This window comes from Phyllostomus hastatus, unplaced genomic scaffold (genome assembly GCF_019186645.2).
Source record: "Phyllostomus hastatus isolate PE091 unplaced genomic scaffold, TTU_PhHast_1.1 phas_contig_40, whole genome shotgun sequence".
Lineage (NCBI taxonomy): Eukaryota > Metazoa > Chordata > Mammalia > Chiroptera > Phyllostomidae > Phyllostomus > Phyllostomus hastatus.
This window is the reverse complement of record NW_025333872.1, coordinates 16,084,051-16,105,795: the sequence shown is the minus strand read 5'-3', so window position 1 is coordinate 16,105,795 and position 21,745 is coordinate 16,084,051. Positions and strand designations below refer to the sequence as shown.

The 21,745-nt window shown below is 39.1% G+C and overlaps 1 protein-coding gene across 1 annotated transcript in view; it reads right to left on the bottom strand.

Annotated features, from left to right (window-relative positions):
• LRRC1 (leucine rich repeat containing 1) overlaps positions 1-21,745 on the bottom strand; it is a 140,030-nt gene that overhangs the window by 48,506 nt on the left and 69,779 nt on the right. Inside the window, exons 3-4 of the mRNA XM_045844096.1 lie at positions 7,553-7,631; positions 4,358-4,447 (exon numbers count right to left, since the gene is read on the bottom strand). Of these exons, the coding sequence (XP_045700052.1) occupies positions 4,358-4,447; positions 7,553-7,631 (169 nt within the window). The remainder of the gene's footprint in view (positions 1-4,357; positions 4,448-7,552; positions 7,632-21,745) is intronic.

The following is a 21,745-nucleotide window of genomic DNA, read 5'->3' as shown; positions in this document are numbered from 1 at the left end:
ATGGGACATATGCTTCCAGGTGCCGCAGCTTCCAGGTGCTGCAAGTCTGTCCTACATAAAGGTGTGCCTCTCTTCTTCAGGCTGTACTCCTGTCCATCCTGAGGGTGCCCAAGTCCCTCAGAAATCCATACTTTCCTGGTTAATACCATGTACTCTGCTAGGTGGCAAAAAGAGAAACAGAGGTCCTGGTTTCACTGATGCTCAAAAGAACTACAATGAGGTGGCTGACTCACTTGGCCAAATAAGCAGTGTTAATTTATGCAAAAATCTCCACTTCAGAATACAAAAAGGTAAAAAGTATCAATCACTTAAGTGGTCATTTCTTGTCTTTCTCTTTTTTAATATATATATTTATTTTTTAAAAGATTTTATTTATTTTTAGAGAGGGAAGGGAGAAAAACATCAATGTGTGGTTGACTCTTGTGCACCCCCTACTGGGGACCTAGCCTACAACCCAGGCATGTGCCCTGACTGGGAATCGAACCAGCAACCCTTTGGTTCACCAGCCAGCACTCAATCCACTGAGCCACACCACTTAGGGGGCCTTCTTCTTCTTTTCTAATTGAATGTATTGGAGTGGCATTGGTTCACAAAATGATAGAAGTTTCAAGTGTACAACTCAATGAAACAGAAATCTGCATACAACATTTGCCCATGGCCCCAAGCAAAGTCCCTTTCTGTCCCCATTTCTTACCCGCCTTTGCCCACCTCCACCCACCCACTCCTTCCTTTCCCTCTGGCCATCACCACATTGTTGTCAGTGTCTAGGTTTTATGTACGTTTGCTCCCTTCATCTTCTTTCATTCAGCCCCTCAACTGTCTTTTTTAATTTTTGGAATATCAAATACTGGTGCCTTGTTCACAAAACCACACTATCTGTAAGATGTTGTTTGGTTTGGTTAATAATAGCTCTAAGAAACCATTTGGGAATCCTTTGAGAAACTGAAAAATCTTTGCCATGAGGAAAGTTAAGTTCCAAATAATGATATGCTTAAGTGCAGCATACTTAAGATTTTTCTCAACAATTCACCATTTCAACATTCAAGTATCTTTTCAACATAATCTAGGAAACCAGAGGTGCCCAATCTTCTCCAAAAAAAGAGACTATTCTTTCATTGTTTCTTTTCTAAAAATCATATTTTATTGATTATGCTATTACAGTTGTCCCATTTCCCCCCAACGCTGCACACCCCCTCCCACCCACGCAAACAGGCTGTTAACTTTAACATGATAAATCTTAAATCCAACAGGTAGAAATCATAAAATATTTTGCTATGACAACAAAAATTATTAAAAACCAGGAATAGAAAACTCTTTCCCATTTAATTTCACAAATTACCCTAATAAAAATCAGTTTATTCAATTGTATCTGACCTTCCCTTGCCATCCATATTCTTTTTTTTTAAATCCTCACCTGAGTACGTTTATTGATTTTAGAGTGAGGAAGGTGGGGAGTGATAGACAGGGAGATAGAACATCGATATGAGAGAGAAACATCAGTTGGTTCCCACACACACCCCAACCAGGGGCCAAACCCACAACCTAGGTATGTGCCTTGACTAGGAATCAAACCCACAACCTTTTGGTATGTGGGACAATGCTCCAACCAACTTAGCCACCCAGCCAGGGCCGCCCCATATTCTTACTTCCTGGATGACTGTTTCACCACATGGTCCAGATTCAAAATGGAATTTTATTTTGGAAACAATCGGTATACAAAAGGATATAACAAGCAAGTTGATTAAGTCTCAAATCAAAATAAATGAAACAAAAACCCACTACCCTTATTACCTGCAGAAAATACAGATATATGAGAAATCCTGGACATTGGATTATCATAGGCACAGATATCATCAGAAAAGATGAGGTTAAAATTGGATAAAATATTATAATTTATTTTAAAATGATTATTAAATATTTTCAACTGAAATAATGCAGTGGGGAATGAAAGGGGCACCCTGGTTTAATAAGAAAATATTTTCTCTCAAAACATTAAACCTGCTACAAAAGACATGAATCGGGAAAGAAGGGCAGTGATAGGCCAAGAAAGAATGGGAGGAAAGGTACAAAGAGACCTTTCCAGAGACCATATGCCAGAGACCCTGAGGAGCAGAACAAGGGTAGTGTCAGTCTGGGTATTTAAATGACTAATACAGGGTGGGTCAACAGTAGATTTACAGTTGTGAGTACATGAAAAAACAGTTTATTCTTGTATTATTGCTATTTATTAATTATTATATTATTTTCCATACAAATAACTGCAAATTACCTTTGCCCCATCCCGTATGAAGAAGGACCCCCCAAAAAAAACAGAATTTATTTATAAAAAATTGTAAGTTTATTTTTACATGTTTTAACTTCAGGCACCTTCAAAGTACTCTCCATTTAATACAATACACCTATGAAGATGTTTTTTTCCACTGCTCAAAAACACTTTTGAACTCATCAATTTTGATGCCTTTTTTAAATTTAAATCATTTTGTTGTTCAATTACAGTTGTCTGTATTTTCTCCCCACCCCTCCCCTCCACCCCCTCCAAACCCACCTCCCTCCCTAGCTTCCACCCTCCCCCATGTGTCCATGTGTCCTTTATAGTAGTTCCTGAAAACTCTTCTCCCCTCTGTCCGCCCCCCCCCCCCCGCCGGCTATTGTTAGATTGTTCTTATTTTCAATGTCTCTGGTTATATTTTGTTTGCTTTTTTCTTTTGTTGATTATGTTCCAGTTAAAGGTGAAATAATATGGTATTTGTCCCTCAACACCTGGCTTATTTCACTTAGCATAATGTTCTCCAATGACTTTTAGTGCTTCTGCCATTTTGGTTTCACCTCTTTCATATCAGCAAAATGTTTCCTTTTGAGGACTTTTTCATCCAGGTAAACACAAAAAAAGTCGCTTGGGGTAAGATCAAAATTGGGTGAATAGGTAGGACAGGGCAGGTACACTAGTAAATCACCCATCATGAAATGGGCAAACACATTGAAAGTCTTCAAAAACAAAAATATTCACTGAAGCCACACACAGCCTCTCACAAAAATGCCAGCTGGTGCACTGATACAGACAGGTTCCTAGAACACTCACCTAGCAGAGGGAGCCTGTACTACAAGGGGCCTGCCCTCCAGAAGATTATTATAGTTTTTGGGGGGTCCCGCTCATATATTAGAAACATATGAAACCTGACACAGGAAAAATAAACTGTAAGTGCATAACATCCTCAATAAAACACTGCTGTTTCCACTGCAGCTTATACCATAAGCTGAGGAGTATGTGGTGCTTATCTCATTCCTCTCTTGAGAGCTAAAGAGCACAATTTTTAATCAGTCTGACTACCGTCATAGTGGTAAAGCATCAGTGTGCACCGCAGGAAAACATGGGCATGCTGGCTGAAACATGATTACTGGGCGTCTTCTGTCTACACAGAAGAGAAAGGAGGGGGGCAAAGCTGACTGTTCAGACCTCCTGTACACCTCTAAAAAAATAAACTTTGTGGAACAGACATCTGTCAGATACACTGTAGTCCTCAAAACCCAAGCTTCTGTTTTGTCTTAGAATTCATGCAAGGCAGATGAACACAGAGGAAAGCCTTTACAACACTAGGGAACACGGGGCCACCTGGTCAGGTGGGCCACCAGGGCTTTCACTTTAAGTGCTTAAGCATGAGCCGCCAGCCAGATTTAACCCACAGTATGTCCTAGAGGCATGGAAAAGATCTGCTAAGATAATTCAATTAATTCATCTCTGGAAACACAGAATACAACATTTATTCAGCAGCATATATATTTTCCTCAAAGGAGTTTATTTGTTGCCGTGGCTGTGTCCTCTCCAACCTCTAAGCCAGCACTGTGGAAACATGCCTGCCACATTCCACCCCTCTCCCAATTCCACGCCTGCTCTGCAAACACACCATTCTCACTCCCTAAGCTCAGGTCGACAGCACACAAACACAGCAGACACAGCTGTTGTTTAGGGGCACCTCCCCTAAGTTTTCAGTGGAGATTCACTGGTTCCCTTCTCTAACATGGCTTAAAATTATCCAGAGTGGTAGTTTCTAACAGTGTTTACTCACCACCTACATAACACATGGTACTTTGCTTAAATACTTTGGAATCTACCAGTATGAAGAGAACTTCCAAACAAATTAGGGTTTTCACTAGTAACAAGTAGCAGCATCTTTTTTAACCATTAAAATTTAGGGGCAATTGGTTGTAAAAACACAGGAGGCTGGCTATGATCTTTTTTAAGGGTGATAGTGAAGACTGAGTAAATGGCTTTCTGAGTACAAAAATAAGAATTTAAAAGGGAAGGAGAGTGTAATGGATGACCTAGGCACCCTTTTTTTCCTGATATACACAAACTTACTTGCCAATATTTTCAGGTAGGGATTGCAGTGAGATGTCATTTACAGAAAGACATGTCAAGTTCTGTAGTTCAGGAAAGCTTTCTGGTAATCTAAAACAAACAAAAACTGTTGTTAATTGAAAAATAAAATGTATATACGGTGCATACTAAACATACTGATTTCATCTATATGCTAATTGGATAACCTCCTAAAAATTGCATTACACATAGCACGTCTGCCTTATCTTCTGTATGTGAGACATGTATAAGGAAAAAACACCTCAAGTACAGGGGCATGACAAATACTTGTTGACAGGCGATCCAGAAACAATTACTGAGGAAAAACATGCAAGCTTTAAGAATAAAGGGGGGGATGTGTGACTAATGAGTGCTCTATGAAAGAAAATGATAATCACTGCAGCTGAAAGTGAAGACTTTACTGATCAGCAGCAAATGAAGAGAGATTTTAGCCCACACAATCATAATGAAACACACGGCAGCGGCTCAGTATGTTTTCCACAAAGTTTATAATATCCAAGCAAAGCTATGAATCACTCAGAAATGATCAGCTGATGGCCAAATGCTACTTTCTTGTTTTCTTTTAATTTGACTTAAGGTGTCATTCACTTGAGATAATTATATGTTTCACCATGTTCTACACAAAAGAATTTTTTCATACTTCCCTGAAACTCTACTGAGTAGCAAGGTTTCAAAATAAATTATTCAAAACCTTACAAAGAAAGTTTACTTTAAATACTTCTATAGTTACCAGAATTTAAGAAGGGAAAAAAACCTAACTGAAGGCAAAAAGATCTCATTGTATCTAAAATGCTGAAGGTCCTCATACATAAATGTAATGTAGACAATGGAACGCATCACTTATAGTGGGTGTGGGGAGACGGAGGACTTCATGCTTCAGTGATGGTATCTGAATTAGAATCTTCCATTTTTCTCCCTCCTTTCACATTACTTTTTTGAAAAAATAAAAACTACTATTCCACATTTAATATAGATTAATTTCAAACTTCAAAACCAACCCCAAGCCCTGCAAGATGAAAGTTTTAACTGAATTTTCATAATCATTGAACTACAGTCTTAGTAACGGCTTTTACAAAGCTGAATCCTCTTCCATAGTATAATAGCAGTAATATTTTTTATTTAAAAATGTTTTTATTTCAGTTAAAATGGCACAACTTATCTTTTTGGCCTGAGTTTTACCAGAAACTATATATCATTTTACAATTTTAAAAATAACTAAAATGACCCTAAGCTTAAGAAAATATATTTTTAAATGGATGATTGGCTTTTTACTGGCTGTGAACATTAGGAGCCAAACTAGTATAATGCATTGAGAAAGCAGACTTAAGTTTAGGAGAAAGGAATTCTGGTCTGAGATGTCACTCGGAGGATACATGATCTCAAAAGGTCATTTAAATTATTTGAGCCTCAGTTTCTTCAGCCATAAGATATGTAGACAAGCTAAGTAATTTTTAAAATCCTTTTAACTCACAAATATTGTCTTAATTCTTAAAACAGCACACCTGCCAAATCCTGCCAAACATGAGGCCAGGGTAAAACCCAGTAAATCCTCATACAATGTGGGTGTATTCTGCAGGAGACAGTTTTAAGGTAATGGTAAAGTCTTATGTCAGCACATGTTAGAAAATGACAGCTAAAGATGTAGAAAAGGGGATTAAGCAATGTAATGGTTAAAAAAACTCAAGGGCAGCATAATGACTATTTCCCAGTTGCCTGACGCTACTGACTGCCTTAAGGACAAATAGTTGAGTTCAACAAACATTTACTGAATGCTTACTCCATTCCAGAAATTATAGTAGGGCTGAAGATACACCAACAAATAACAGACGACTACAAGTTAGCTTTCTCAGTCTCATCCAGGAGTCTTGGTCAAAGAAAGTAAGTAAACGTAAATTTTAAGTATATGAAATAAGTATGCACAGAAGACTATGGAAGACCAGAGGAGGAGGGGACCATAGATTAATCAAGACATGTGATGCTTGAGCTATACCTTAGAGAGGGTAAGGGTTGGCATCATCAAAGAGAGAGAAGCGTGAAATGAATGAATAAACCTATGAGCACTTCGTTACAGCAGAGCGTGATGTCTACCACAGGCAACTGAGGGCAATGAAGGGGGACAGACAGACAAGGTCAGAGAGGGGGTGGGGGAGATGGCACAGCACATTAAGGAGCTCAGACTTGAAGTTACAGGAGCAGAAGCCACTGCAGTGTTTGAAGAACAGGAAAAAGTGCATGGAAGATGATTAAGAAAGAGGACAAGACTTCGGGATAGTGATGAGTTAGAAAGATATTAGGTTAGAGCTTAGTAGATGATTATTTTTCATAAAAATAAATGCTATTAGTAACTTAATCACTGGATTCAAAAGGGAAAAGCCAAAAATATTTTTTAAAACATTATTTACTTTTTAAAAATAAGCAGAAATGAAAAAAAAAAACAAAATTAAACAGGACATTCTCCAACACTCCATACACTAAAAAGTCCCAAACAATTTTGAAATGGGTGACACAAATCCCAAATTTTAATTGCATCTTAAAATATTGATATTCCTATATCCTTTAAAAAAAGAGGAGGAGAGAGAAGGGAAGAGGGAAGGGTAGGGCAAAGGTAGTCTCAGTAGTAAGAGAGTGACAGGAGGCTTTATTTGGAGAAATAAACCGAAAGAAACCCTCACAGCTATTGCTAAAGTATGAAAATAATGGTGTCAGTAGAGTTGTTTTCTTTTTTTTTATGAGTTAGAGGAAAGATGAGATACTAAATATGCTTCATTCCTGGAGTGGAAAAAATATCTCTAACAGGACTTCTCCTTGGATACCTATGGAGTAAGTTCTACAGGAGTTTAGAACTCAGTCTCATCCCACAGACAAAAGGGTTCAAAAGAGGATTGATAAACTACTCCAATTCTTCATATTGCTTCAGAAATGCACTCCCCAATTCTGTTTTGCACACTCCAGTGGGAGTGTGCAATCCTCCACAACTTTTTAATGTTCCATCAATAGCACAATGTGCCTTTCACTGTAGAGTGCTATTTATAAGTAAATGTCTGTGAAGGTCGACCATCCTTAAAGACAGTAATCCATCTAGGCACCTCTATGACGGATAACCTGGTTGTGTTTTTTGCTTGGCTCTCAAAAAGATACCCTTAGTATAACAGACAGAAAAGCAAACAGAAAGTTTACCTAGTCAGTGGGTTTCCGCTGAAGTCAGCTATCTGTAGTGCTTTACAGAATGAGATGCTTTCTGGAATTTCAGGAATATCTGTAGGAGTTAAAAAGAAACAAAAAGCCACCATTTACCACCATTGTTAACAGTTTTCATCATCCTCAACATGGACCACAGTCATAAGAGAATATCTGAAAATTATGACCTTTATTCAAATGTGACATTAATTTCTACAATTGCTTTTCGACATTTTATATTTGCTTTCCTACTAGAAGACAATGTACTTTGTAATAGAACTGCATTAAACAAAAGAGTAAAAACACCACCAAAAACCAAGTCCCATCACCCTTATCAAGTATCACTGATGGTATTCTAATTCCCATAAGCTTTTTTTCCCTTGTCATATGACTGTATCAGTATAAAGGATTCTCAAGTAGGCATTTTAAAATTAATAGACTTTCTTCTGGTTTTAAACATAATTTGGAAAATGAAGAAAAGTCCAAAGAAGAAAATAAAAACCACCACATTCCCATCACCCAGAGATATTTTATTCTGATGCATTGCTTTAGTTGTCATTCAAACACACACATACACATAGTATGTGTGTATAAATAAGTTATATTTCAAAATACTGTTTGTACTTATTTGTTATTTTCACTTTACATTATTCTACAAACTGTTTCCCTGTCATTATTTTTCCAAATAGTCTGTCATTCTTACCAACAGAAGAACCCACTGCACATAATTTCATACTTCATTTAAGTATTGGACATGTATGTCGTTTCCAAGTTCCTGATATTATAATTGCATTATGTCCATTTCTGATTATTTCTTTAGGCTAAGCTCCCAGAAGTGTAATTACTGTGTCAAAGGCATTAACATCTCTACAGGACTTGATAAATATTGTTAAATTGCTGGGGGGGAGGGGCAAGTTGAATATATGTATAATTCTATCAGCTTGTACAAAGTACCCAATTCAACATCTCTCCCCCTCCTCTCTTTCTCTTACATTTTAAAAACTGCCAACATTATTGGTAAAACAGTCTGGAAACATTTTATTTTGTTTTATATCCCTTTTATAACTAATGAGGTTGAGTTTTTTTTCCCCATGTTTAGTAGTAACTAAATATGGATTGATTTTGAAATGACCAAAATTATTCATTTTAATTCCACCTTCTCTTGGTACAAAACCTAAGGTTATAGCTTTTAGGGCTTTAAAAGGTTAGTTCATAGCATCTAATTTCAAGAATACATTTATTTTGGACACATTAAGAAGGGCTAAAATAGAAAATGTTCTCCTAGTCCCATGCTGTTTCTTCCACCAGTTTGACAAATGCAAGCTAAGCCAAAACATACGTAAAATTTCTAAATTAGGGGTGGCAGAGAGAAGGGAGACATAAAAGGGAAAAATGGAAACCCTGGTCCAAAACCCACAAATTAATCAGAAGCTACATAAAAGCTTTTAGTTCAAATTTAAAGCCGAAAATGCTTAAATGTGCGGCAGCGTTCTCTTCACACTACTCTCTGCCTCGCGTGGTCATATAAGGCAGTGAAGAGCAAACACCATGACCCTAGTTTCTGAAGTGTGATAGGAAAAGCTACATAGCTTATCCACAGTTGAGTCCGGAATAGAGTTTTAAGACAAACATTTGTGGGTCCTGAGGTACATATACAATGGTAGATCCCGTTACACACATTTCCTTATTTTATCTCAACATAAATTATTTTAATTTATAAATAATTGTACAAAATGGACACTGAGGCTCAGAAAGATGAAGTGACTTGCCCTTCACTACAGGCCTATTTCACTGAGTACGGGCCTTCCCACACTGAGGTCATGACCCTGTCGTGCTGAAGAATGAACGAACATACCTGAACCCCTTACGGGGTGAGCACTGCTATCTATCCAGGCAAGTGAGGCAATGACACGCCATAGCTTGCCTTGCTCTGAGCCATAGGGTGCTGGCTGCCCTGTGCACTCCATGACAGTCCCTCTTCCGCCACTACTTCAGGCCCTTAAGAGCAGTCTTTTGTTGAGACTGAGAAAAGAGGAGTAAGTACTATATCAGTCACCTCGCAAGTGCCGGGAAAGAAGAGCAAGCCGGACATTAAAATACAAAGTTTACAGCAGCTTCCTGCTCTAGCCAAGAAAAAGGTCAAGGAAAGAAAGAAAGAAGACAGGTACATCAGTCAGGCAGAATTTAGTATTTCTCAGAGTGTGAGAAACATTACTGAAACTTGGGAGCAAGGCCCTATCAAGGGGACACAGAAATGCTGGCTGTAAGAAACTGGGCAGGACTAGTCTGGCATTTGGGGATCTGAGAATAACAAAAGCAACTACCAGAGACCACTCAGTCCAGACAGAACTGACCAAGAGGTTTCGTTTAACAAGAAAGAAAGGCATTCCCTCCTTAGGCTAATCTGTTTACATACATAGAAAAATTAGCAGATCAGCGAACAGAAGATAGGTCTCCTGAACAAAGACCATTTCTTTCCACCATATGTATGTTCCTAACTTGACCCCTCCAAAAATGCATTTGCCGGTAAAAAATAAGAGGTTTAGACAAGAAAGGTAATAGTGTGGTTTAAAGAGTCCTGATTACTGGTTTGCTTTAGGCTACTAAAGATATCAGCATAGACAACTACTGAAGGGGAAAAGCTATTCATCCTTAAACACACAGCTAAAATGTCACATACTCAAGGATTCCTTCATGGGAGCCCAAGATTAAGTTGGATCCCCTGCTCTCAACTTCCTTAAACTTCACTTTTATGACAGCTATTTCAGTTTAAATTAAATAACTGTCTGGTGATAGTCAATCTCCCTTACTGAACTCTAAGCTCATTGAGAAGAAAGACTATGTTGTTTCTGGGGCTACTTCCCCAAAGCTGACATAGTATTAAGTATAAGCAATCCATAGGGAATGAATGAATGAATGAGAGAGAAACTAACATTTCTAAGCCTCTGCAAAGACAATCCCTCATAAAATATCCTTACAGGGTAGATATTATATCCTTAGAGGGTAGGTATTTTACCAGTAAGAAAACTGCTTAGTCTAAGATCTCTTACAAGAGAAAGTATAAAGCTTATACATTACTGCCAGCTGAAATCCCTTTTAACTGATTTCCAAATGTTTTGCTCAGGACAAATTGAAAATTAAGACTAAATATATGAAAAAATATACATATATCTATATTTATATATACTTATATATGTTTTATATGTACAATTTACATGTTTTATACATGTATCCCTTTCTCAATGAAGCCTAAGCTGACCACCTATCTCATTTTAAAAAATTATAATTAAAATCCTATCTTCTGCAGCCTCCTACCTGATTTCCAAATCCTTTTCATAGTCTCTATTTTTCCTAGCCATCTTTTTGTTTCCACTTACTATTACCAACCTAGTTCGGGCCTCATACACCACGATGACTACAGTGTCCTCTTAAATGGTCTCTTCCCGTATCTGATCTGACCTCCACCAAATCCAAACAGCCATAAGATCAACCACTTTTCTAATAGGTTTGAGATCTTGGGCAAATGACTTAACTTACTTATGCCGTAATTTCCTTATCCGGCAAATGGATCATTGACAGGCATTTTTATGTAATTCCAGCATATCATATCTTAAGTGCTTCAAAAGTTCAGAGAAGGGAATAAATTAGCCAAAGGGCAGGTATGCTTTGAACCAAATAAGAGCAAGTAGAGGAGTATAGGCATGAATACCAAAAGTGAGGAGAAGGTTTGCTTGAACTTCAGGATATAAATATAGGAGTATCTGGAGAGAAGGCCCAAAAGAAAGCCAATTACCAAAAGCCAGACTGAGTTGTTTACAATTAATCTGCTATACAACAGACTAGACCAGGCAGCTTTGACTCTAGAAAAGTTACAGGAAAGAAGTGAACCAGGACAGGGTTGCTGTCAGCTCACTGAAAAGTCAGAGAAATGAAGGCCTTGGAGGCAGGTTCAGGGGGTTAGCCCGGGATCAGCTACCACTGCCCACTGCCCACTGCTCCCCTGGTTGCAAGTCCAGTGGGGTCCCTCAGAGTTCAGGAGATGTACAGTTGCGAGGGAAGAAAAGGGGGGAGGGAAAGACACACATGCTCCCAGGAGGGAGAGTGCACACTGGGACCTTTGGTTTTGTGGGTTTTTTTGTTGTTGTTTTTTAAAGGCTTTAAAAGGCTGGGAGTTTAGGCGGGTCTTACAGGAGTATCTCAATAGAATATTCATCAGTTTTCCAAGTGTCTCCTTTCAGAGTCCTGGTCTCCACTGACTGGTCAGTGCCAAGGCAGGAGATCATTAGTCACTGCAGCTGGTCCTGGTGTCACCAGCCTGGTTTTGCTGCTTTTCTGGGCCTGGAACCAAAATACAGCTGAGGCCTAGTCTCTCTAGGGAGGAAAGGCAAAGGGGTCTAAACCACATGGCCAGCAAGATGTAGGGGGAGGAAAGGCCACCCTGGGGGTTAGGACCGACACCACTTTTACCCACTGCTAGGCCCCTGGGGCTTTCCACCCTGGTGACTTTCTGTATCCAGTTGTAAACTGCCTGGACAGTTTGTTCAGCTCTGTCTCAGTTTCCCCATTCCGCTTGCCAAGGAATGTTGCTAGCTTCTTACCCTCCTGCCTCAAAGTTTCTACAGAAGGTAAAACAAACAAATTAATCATATTTTTCATTAATTCAAAATGGCTTTGTCTCATGTATGTACAAGAATAAAAGCATGAAATTTTATATTTATAAAATGTCTGAGAATGACTGTAAAATTAAGTAATGTTTTCCCTATAACTTTCCTAAGATAGCCTTTCACTCAGATCCACTCTAAGCTATCATTATTTTTTAATCAAAATTGCTTTAAATGAGTGAGATGTAGTTATTTTAAAACTATAGTATACTTTCAAAATACTAAATATAGTATAGTATATATTAAAATATAGTATATTTTTAAATGCTAAAATATAGTATAGTGTATATTAAAAATAAAAGTACCAGATCTGTAGTTTACCAATACGATCTGGTATTGTATTACTGGCATTACTACATTGGCATTACTATAGCTGGCATACAGGAAAACAGATAATCAGCCCTACACTCTCTCAGTTCAAAAATCTTTTTCACCACCACCAGAGAGACAACAATCCTGACTCCATTAGCCCAAAAATATTGCTTTTACCACAGATACTATAACTGAAAAAAATTTAAAAAACCGTTCTCTGCCCTGACTGGCAAGGCTCAGTGGATTGAGAGCAGGCTGCAAACCAAAGGGTCGCCAGCCAGGACACATGCCTGGGTTGCAGGCCAGGTCCCCAATACGAGGTGTGGGAGAGGCAACCACATATTGATACTTCTCTCCCTCTCTTTCTCCTTCTCTTCCCCTCTCTTTGAAAATGAATAAATAAAATCTTAAAAAAAAAAAAGAAGAACATTCTCTGCCCTCTCCAGCATTCATATTCTTTTCTCGGCACCCACTTTAACACATCAAGCTGAGATTCCACCTTCATCTACGGTACCCTCACACAAGTAACATAGGCTTACACCAGATTCTTTTTTAAGGGATCAGAGCTCTCTTCCTCAAGATGAACCATGCCTTTTCCTGAAAAGCTACTGCCATTTAAAGGCACTTCTTGTGACAGTGATAAAGGCAGATGGGAACAAGTGACCTCCCGGGTTCTTCCAAGTACGTGTGGGTGCAGGGACTTCCAGGGCACTTTGGTGCAGGTATACGCACAGACAGCCTATTTTGTTTGTGACCATGGTTCCATTGGCAGTGCAATGTCCTTTCTGAATAAATTAATTCCTCTCTGGCATTTATTCTTGTTCTATAAAATAGCATCTCTTCTCCTGGGTTCCAGACCTAGCTGATGTCAATAAGTTATAATACCAGGTTCTCTTCACTGAGAGTACCATGAAATGCTAAGAAAACAAGTCTTACATTTTTTTTAATTTTTCAATTATAGTTTACATTCAACATTATTCTACATTAGTTTCAAGTGTACAGTATAGTAGTTAGACAATCATATACCAGGAAAACCACTTTGTAAAGTATATATCATTGTCTAAATCTTAGATCTTTTGTGGCTATTCTTTACTATTATCTAGCTCCTTTGACACCAATGGAAATAGAAAGTTAAAGGTAACTAGAAATCCTTAAAGAGAACAAATCATCACTTCCACCTATTAATCTGTCTTTGTATAAAGCTGCAAAGAATAACATTTGAAACTTCAGGACATATAATATGGACAGTTTAGCATGTTGAAATTTTAAGAGCAATCATCTATACTTATTGCAGCAGCACTATTAACCCCACGGCAAAGTGACTGTGTTAGCGTAATTAGTACAAGGTGCTAACAAGGTCAGGATCCTGGATGCAGTCCAAACACACACCAGTTTCTTTCCCCTGGTTCCAACCTCACTGTACTCAGGGGAGCCTTTGCCCAAAGACTTGTGCTGGAAAAACAGCCAACAGCTGCTCCTTACTGAACATGTAGTGAGTCTCAGGCACAATTCTAATCACAAATTAACTCATTTAAATCTTCCCAACTCTAAGAAAGCGACCATCATCATTTTCATTTTCTGAATGAGGAACTGAGGCCCCGAATGGTAAAAGCCTAGCTCAGTTTACACAGTCACTGAGTAGGAAAGCCAGAATCTGAACGTAGGCCTTCTCACCCAGAGCCTGCACTCTTCGCCATAGTTACGTTGTCTCTATAAAAAATGAGTGAGGTCAAAGAAACCACAAAACTCAACCCAAGTAGCCTCCTGCTACAAGCCACTGACATGTGCCACTTGTGAAAGCCAAGGATAATGCTGTCTCTGAGTCTTCAGAAGCTCAGCAGAAGTGAGACAAGGGGGAAATATTCCATTTCATCTGACCTCTTACAACAGATTTAATTTTCTCCTTTACTAAGTCTAATTAAGCAAAGCCAAACTAATAATTCTTTTCAAGATAACACAGTAAGAACATAAGCACCTCCATGTTCACTGCAGCGTTATTTACAATCGCCAAAATATGCAAGCAGCCCAAGTGTCCATCAGTAGGTGAGTGGATAAAACAACTATGGGGCATTTACACAATGGAATACCACTTGGCCGTAAAAAAAGAAAATTTTACCCTTTGCAAGAGCATGGATGGACCTGGAAAACATTATGCTAAGTGAAATAAGCCAGTCAGAGAAAGACAAATACCATATGATTTTACTCATATGTGGAATCTAATGAACTGAACTGACACACAAAATAGAGACAAACTCAGAGAGCAGGGTAACAGCTATAGGGGAGGGAGAGAAGGGTGAAAGGATCGAGTAAAAAGGGAAAGGACTCATGGATATGGACAACAGAGTGGTGACTGCAGGGGACTGTAGGGAGAGGGGTATGAGGGGGATAAATGGTAATGGAAAAAATACAATTAAAAAGATAACACAATACACCTTATAAATATCAAAGTAACAGAAGAAACTCTAAAATTTTATTCTGTGGTATGACTAATCTTTATCAACTTTTGATTATGACTTAGTATTGAAATTAGATATCTTATATAAGTATATAATATTAAAATGTGCATAATTATTTCTTGCTTAATGCAGCTCCTACAAGAGAGTAGAAGGAATTTAATCAGCACAACCAACAAAAAGGTAATATGGTGTCCTAAAGATTCAATGTATTCCCTGAATCCCCACAAATAGATTAGGCCTTCCATATGCCCAATACTTCTTTGAAGCACTTTGCTCTAAAGTATATAATTTACTCAGTGCCTTGCTTCCTCACTAGAAGTAAATTCTCCACTACCTCAGGGATCAGATCTATATTGCATCCCAAAGTCTCCTCAGCATTTAGCAGAGTGCAGGCCCTTAGCAGAAGTTCAGTAATACTTCCACACCACTCTGGGCCGGGAATCAGAAAACAAATTCCAGAGCCAGCATCCTCACCTAACTTAAGTAAACTTCAACTGCTCTGAGCCTCCATTTCCGTATAAAAGGGGTATTTGGGTTCTCTGCCTCATCCACTAACTGCAGCTACTGACAGGTAGAACAAAACAATGTACATGGTAACCTGGTAAAGTACACAAATGGAAAAAACTAAAAAGGAGGAGAAGGCAAAATTCCCCAACTGGTACAGATTGGTTTTGCTGAGTGTGGGTCACTTTTTATATAAACATGAGGAGTCTGGGGCATATGTTTCCCTGCCCTCGTCTCGTCTGCAGCATATACTCAGACCAGAGGGGGAAAATGTCATCAAGGACTCTGTCAATGGCTTTTCAGCTGGAAGCACCATCTTCTAGTAATTCACCAACATGACTGACACAAAGGGAAAGAGGAGAGGCTCCTGCCATATGTTCTCTAGCCTTTTAGAAAACACTGAGTTGTCCTTTTGGCCGTATACTTGAGAATCTACAAGAAAGGTGATATTGTAGACATCAAGGGAATGGGCACGGTTCCAAAAAGAAAGGCCCACAAATGTTACCTTCGCAAAAGTGGAAGAGTCTACAATGTCACCCAGCAGTGGGCACTGGTGTAAACAAGTTAAGGGTAAGAATCTTACCAAGAGAACTGATGTACATTTTGAGCACATTAAACACTCTAAGAGCCAAGATATCTTCCTGAAAGTGTGAAGAAAAATGATCAGAAAAAGAAGGAAGCCAAAGAGAAAGGTACGTGGGTTCAGCTGAAGTGTCAGCCTGCTCCATTCAGAGCAACACATGGTGTGAAACCAACAGAAACGAGCCTGAACTGCTACAACCTATTCCCTATGGCATGACAAGTATGAAAAAAAAAAAAAAAAGACTTCTGTACTGATAAATATGTTTCTCTTAATTGGGTAGAGTTGTGGTGTCCCTTTCCTCAAAAAAAAAAAAAAATTAAAGGAAAAACAAAGAAACAGCTCTGTCAATGTAGAAAGAACTGGATCTTTAAATAAGTCTCTTGTTACTAGTACCCCATCTTAGACAAAGGAATGTGTAATTGCGTGAACAGTTAAGAATTTGAGGACAGTACCTCAATACCACATCACTGATGTTAAACCAAATTAAAGGCAAACAAAATATAATATAGCTTAAACAAACACAAAAAAGAGAAAAAACACCCCATGAACTGCCCTGCAAAGAGATCCAAGGGCAGAGGTGACTAACAGGAAGAAACCCAGCAATTCACAAGTGTGCACGTGGATATAGTGTGCCTAAACTCTGCACTGGCATTCAAAAAGTCACTGTAAGACTTGTTCGAGATGAACAATTTCCCAATTAGAGTTTCATTACATTTGTATTTCTGGTCCATAAAGAGAAAATGTTTAAGATGTAACCTACAAGTAAGCCCATTGGGTTTTTCTTCTCATGGAAACAATCAACATTTATTTATATTAAGAACCCTCTTCTATATTTAACAAGGTGAAAATGTTGTGGATGACCCAAGAGCAAAATACAAAGTTATAAAGAACTTGATCTTCTTCTCCTAATACTGTTCCCTCGTATTAGAGAGGCATTAACTTAGTGCATGAATATTCTTGCCCACTGAATTCCTCAAATGTTACAGCAACTCCTGGTAAAAAAAAAAGTGCACCCTGCCTCACCCTGCCCAGTGCTCAGGTGACACTTATGTTCCAGCTGGCCACCATGGTACCAAGAGTGCAAATATGTGTGCATGCTGTGTACATACACACCCCTTTCAACCACATAAGCACTCTATACTTTTTGGCACAATACTTCTACTTTAGAGGAAGACTGAAATTGCTACCTGACTGCCTGTTTCTCCTTCTGAGAAGCCTCTTTTGAAATTAGTCACCTGAGAGCTGCTTTCACTTACCTTAGACACAGTGGAAAGCCTTGGGCACTGAGAGGATAGCATGGGACAGACTCAAGATCAGGAAAAGGGACAGGAATGGCTCTGAGAAGAGGAACAACTCCTCTCCAAGCCCTGCTATACCACTCAACTATGTGGCTCCAAGTAAGAACTGGCATTTTGAGGGCCTGTCATGTACCAGGTGTTGTGACTGGCATTTTGCACACATCATCACTAATCCTTAACACAGATACTGAGATAGACAGTGGTAATCACACTAATAAATGCAGAATCAGGCTCAGAAACATAAACTAAATTCTCCAACGGTCACTCTGCTGACATGCGGAGGAGCAAAGCTTTGAAATTCCAGTCTATCTGCCTCACAGCCGAGGGAGACTGTGAAGTAACTGTTGAGGATCTGGACAGGCAGATTCAGTCAGCTCCAGATATGCTAGATAAGAAATGCCAGAGGAAATGCACATGGAGACAGAGGACGTAGAAACACAAGCATGAGGTTATGAGAGGCCCTGTGGAGGAGCAGTCTGAGGGGAGAGGAGGCAAGTGAATCTCCTGGTACGGGGACAGGGGCACCCAACACACAAAGGGAAAAGAACTGAGGGAGCAGAGACAAGATGACAAGGGAACAAAGTCATCAAGAGGGATGCTCATGTGTCACTTCCAACCAACAGGTAAGGATAATGTGGATGTCACTATTAGGAATCTGCTGTCACCTTCAAGGGGACACAGAGTGGTACAAGGGGAAGACAAATCACAAAGGCTGAGAAGCTGGTAGGTAAAGGGGAAGGGAGTACAGAACGGTAGCTGCAAAAGTCTAGTCTGAGACATTGTATTCATGGCTGGCAAGACAAGGAAAATGGAAAGATGGTGATACAGTTTTCTGATCATGAAGCCCAATTTAATTATTTAAAAGAACTGTTGTCTAATCAGAGAGTATATCCTCACTGGGTGGTTGAAATCTCTTTGTCTTTTATTATAAAAGTGACAATGATAGTCTTTCTTAGCAAAATAGTTAGCAATCCTGTGTCACAATCCCATTTTTAAAAAATTATACTGCTCCATTAAATCTAAAAGCCTGGCAACCTAGGGTAGAGTTTGTCTAGCAATTAGAGGCAGAGAAAAGTGGTTTCTAGCTTAAGGAAAATAAGGTCATTGTGTTTGGGTTTGATTTGTTTGGAATACCTGCAGAGTGAGCAGAGAGGTAGTTAGAAGTGGGATAGAAGAAAGTTGTGGGATAGAAGAAAGTTCTCATTCCTCCTCAGAAAGCAACAAGGAAGGCAGCGCACACGTGAGAGGAGGCCTAGAGAGTGAAGGCTTCAGAACCCTGGATACGTGGAAGGGACAGAGAGGAGGCTGACTGCAGCAGGCTGCAGACTGAGTAAGAAGGCCCATAACTTGAGAGCAGGCTCATGGGATGATGAGTTCCACCAATTCACAGAGAGGCAAAAGGCAAAATCCCATGGTTTTAAGAAGGAAAGGAGTTGCTACAATATGAAACATTCCCAGCCAAAAAAAGAAAGAAAAAAAAAGAAAGAACACTGCATCTTTTAGGCAATGCTGCAGGGAGGTTGGGAGGGTCACATTGGCATGAAATGCAGGATCCCATTATGTATAAAAACCATGAACAGAGACCTGGCCAAAGACAGAACTCAGCCGCTACAAGAAATAAACAACTAGCAGTGAACAGAACAAGCATACAAAAAGAGATGCTGACAGCCTGTAGTAAAATACTGAATGTTGAGACTCTGGGTATACTCCGTGCATCATATTGCTTCATTTAGAATTATTTACTACTCGGGTAAAACAAGGTCCTTGTGTGCCAAATGGGCTGACTGATTAAGACAGTCTGAATGCTATGCTGCTGGTTGCCTGACTCAATCCTGCTTAAAAATATCTGGGATTGTCAAACAAGACTAAATATGAATGCATGATCCAAGTCTGCATTTGCTGCCACAGCTGTTCCTCTGGGTGTGCAGAAGGGAAAAATAGCTAAATGGAGATTTTTTCGAAGGCATCATCCCATTTATCATATTATTCTAACCACCACATACGCCCCCACAAGGCAGCCAGCCTTGCAGACAAAGGCACAGCTCCTGCCCAAGCAGCCTTTCCAGTGTCTGTTAAGGGAAGATGGGCACAGGCACAATGCAGAATAGAAGACGGGACAGAGAGACCCTTTGTCGAAGTTTTACTTTACAGTCTTGGCACATGTGCTAGCAAAAATCTTTCCTAGTTCAGAAGGTTTTCACCTAATCCAGCCACAATTACCAAAATAGCCTTACGCCTCAGTTTTTCCTCCCCAACAGAGTTCGCTAAATACACACAAACATGTCTTGGGGTACAAGATCCTGATTCCAAAACACAATTAACCAAAAAAATGAAAAAAAAATTACAGAACATTTCATATCAGATAATATGAAGGAGGAGGAAAAAACCCATGAACAGTTTGGCACCCTTTTCTGCAAACTTAATATATCTGATTCTCAATAATGTCTACCTGTAACTCAAGATAACCGTGACTAAATACCAAAAACTAAAAAGCAATATTTGTATTCATCAGCTAGTTCATTCACTCAAAATTACAGCTCATTCTAATTATTCCCATATAATATGGGCAAAATTACAACTACTGGTTTATGTTTCAAAATCCTCTTGAAAAATGAAGTCTTCCAATGGATGAATGCTTGATTCCAAAATTAAGTCTTCAACTCTCCCCCAAGTCTCCTCCACCTCCCACGGAGCACAAGAATCCTTCCCTTCTCAGAACTGCAAATTAGCTATGTGGTCAGGCCCGCTCCTTTGCATGAAGTCTATGGGCCTGATTCCATGCTGTCTTGTGTTACCTTTTTAAGTATATCTTATCTTTCCAAACAGAATCTGTAATTCTTGTCAGCTGGGATAAACATCCTACTAAACTTGGGTGTTCGCCTCACATTCCCACACCATGCACAGTGTTTGTCGACTAAGACTCAACCACAGGATAGAATGAGTCATTCAAATTCCTAAAAACACTTTCTGGGCAAAGCACAGAATAGATTAGAGGGTGCAGAGTCAGAAGTGAACAATATAGTTCTCCAGAGGTACAGGGAGAAGCCATCTGGCCCAGATAAACTAGCCAGAACACTGATTCTCAACAGTTCTCACCAGGTTTTTCCAAAGCACATCCATTCTAAACCAGATCTAGTAAAACCACTGAATATCCCAGAGGCTGGGGATTCCCAAATTTCAGAGTACAGAGAAATCACCTAGGGCATTTACCTGATGAAAGGGCTGGCCCCACTCTTAGCAACTGATTCACCAGATCTAGTGTCCAGAGAAGGAATCTGCATTTTAACCTAACAATCTTGGGAGAAAGGTTCTTAAGACTGCCTCTGAGAAACAGTGAGGCATTTAACTTAATTGGTTCTCAGTCAGACCTGACAGCATATCCGAATCATCTGGGTCCATCATCACCTGAGATTTCCAATAAGGCAGCTAGGGGTGGGATTTGGACAGTATTTTTTCTCTCTAACTACCTCAGGTGAATCTGATGTGCTGCCAGGTTAAGAAGCATTGTTAATGAGGCTCCAGTCATTTTAATGTATCTGACTCCCACCCACATTTTACCTCCATAATATATGTCTGCTCTTAGACTGAAGCAAAGCCAACACTTAAAGGCTGCCTGTGCCGAAGGCTTTGTTACACTGCCTCAAAAAGAGGTAACAAGGGAAAGCTACTTTGTTGTTTCCAAAATGATGAAAGGAGTGGGGAAAAGGGTGGAAAAAGATGGAAACAGTGGGGGAACTTAACTGCCTCCTTCCCATTTTTAAATAAAATCAGTATTTTAAGAAATCACTCTTCCTATAACACAGTACAGTTTTTCAAAAGTAACCCTTAGGAAGAAAGAAGTTACATTAGGAAACCAAGTGCAAAGGTGCCATATTATGTCATGTATAATGCGTGCGCCTTTTTGCCTGAATTTTTGAGGGAAAAATAAGTATGTGCATTGTACATGGGTAGTACTAATTCTGTATCTATATATAAATGTTTTTTCATTCTTTTCTTTATGCTTATGTGTTACAAGTGTAACTCTAGAAAGCAACAATGATATCCATATGCAAATACCCTGGAATACAATAATTGGTTTTGTTGAACATTTAAAATTGATTTAAAAATTAAAATGAAAGGTTTTTTCTCTGAGTTTGGGCAAAAACATGGGTGTACAATATACAGGGGAGCTTATTATACACAGCAAAATATGGTATTCTAAAAAGACCTAAAAACATGGTTATATTATTCAAAATAATACTGTAGAAAAAGAGCTTAAGGGCTTAAAAGTTATAAGCTGTCACCTAAAAGATGAAAAGTTATGATATTTATAATACATTTAAGCCCTGGCTGGCGTAGCTCAGTGGATTGAGCGTGGGCTGTGAACTAAAGTGTCGCAA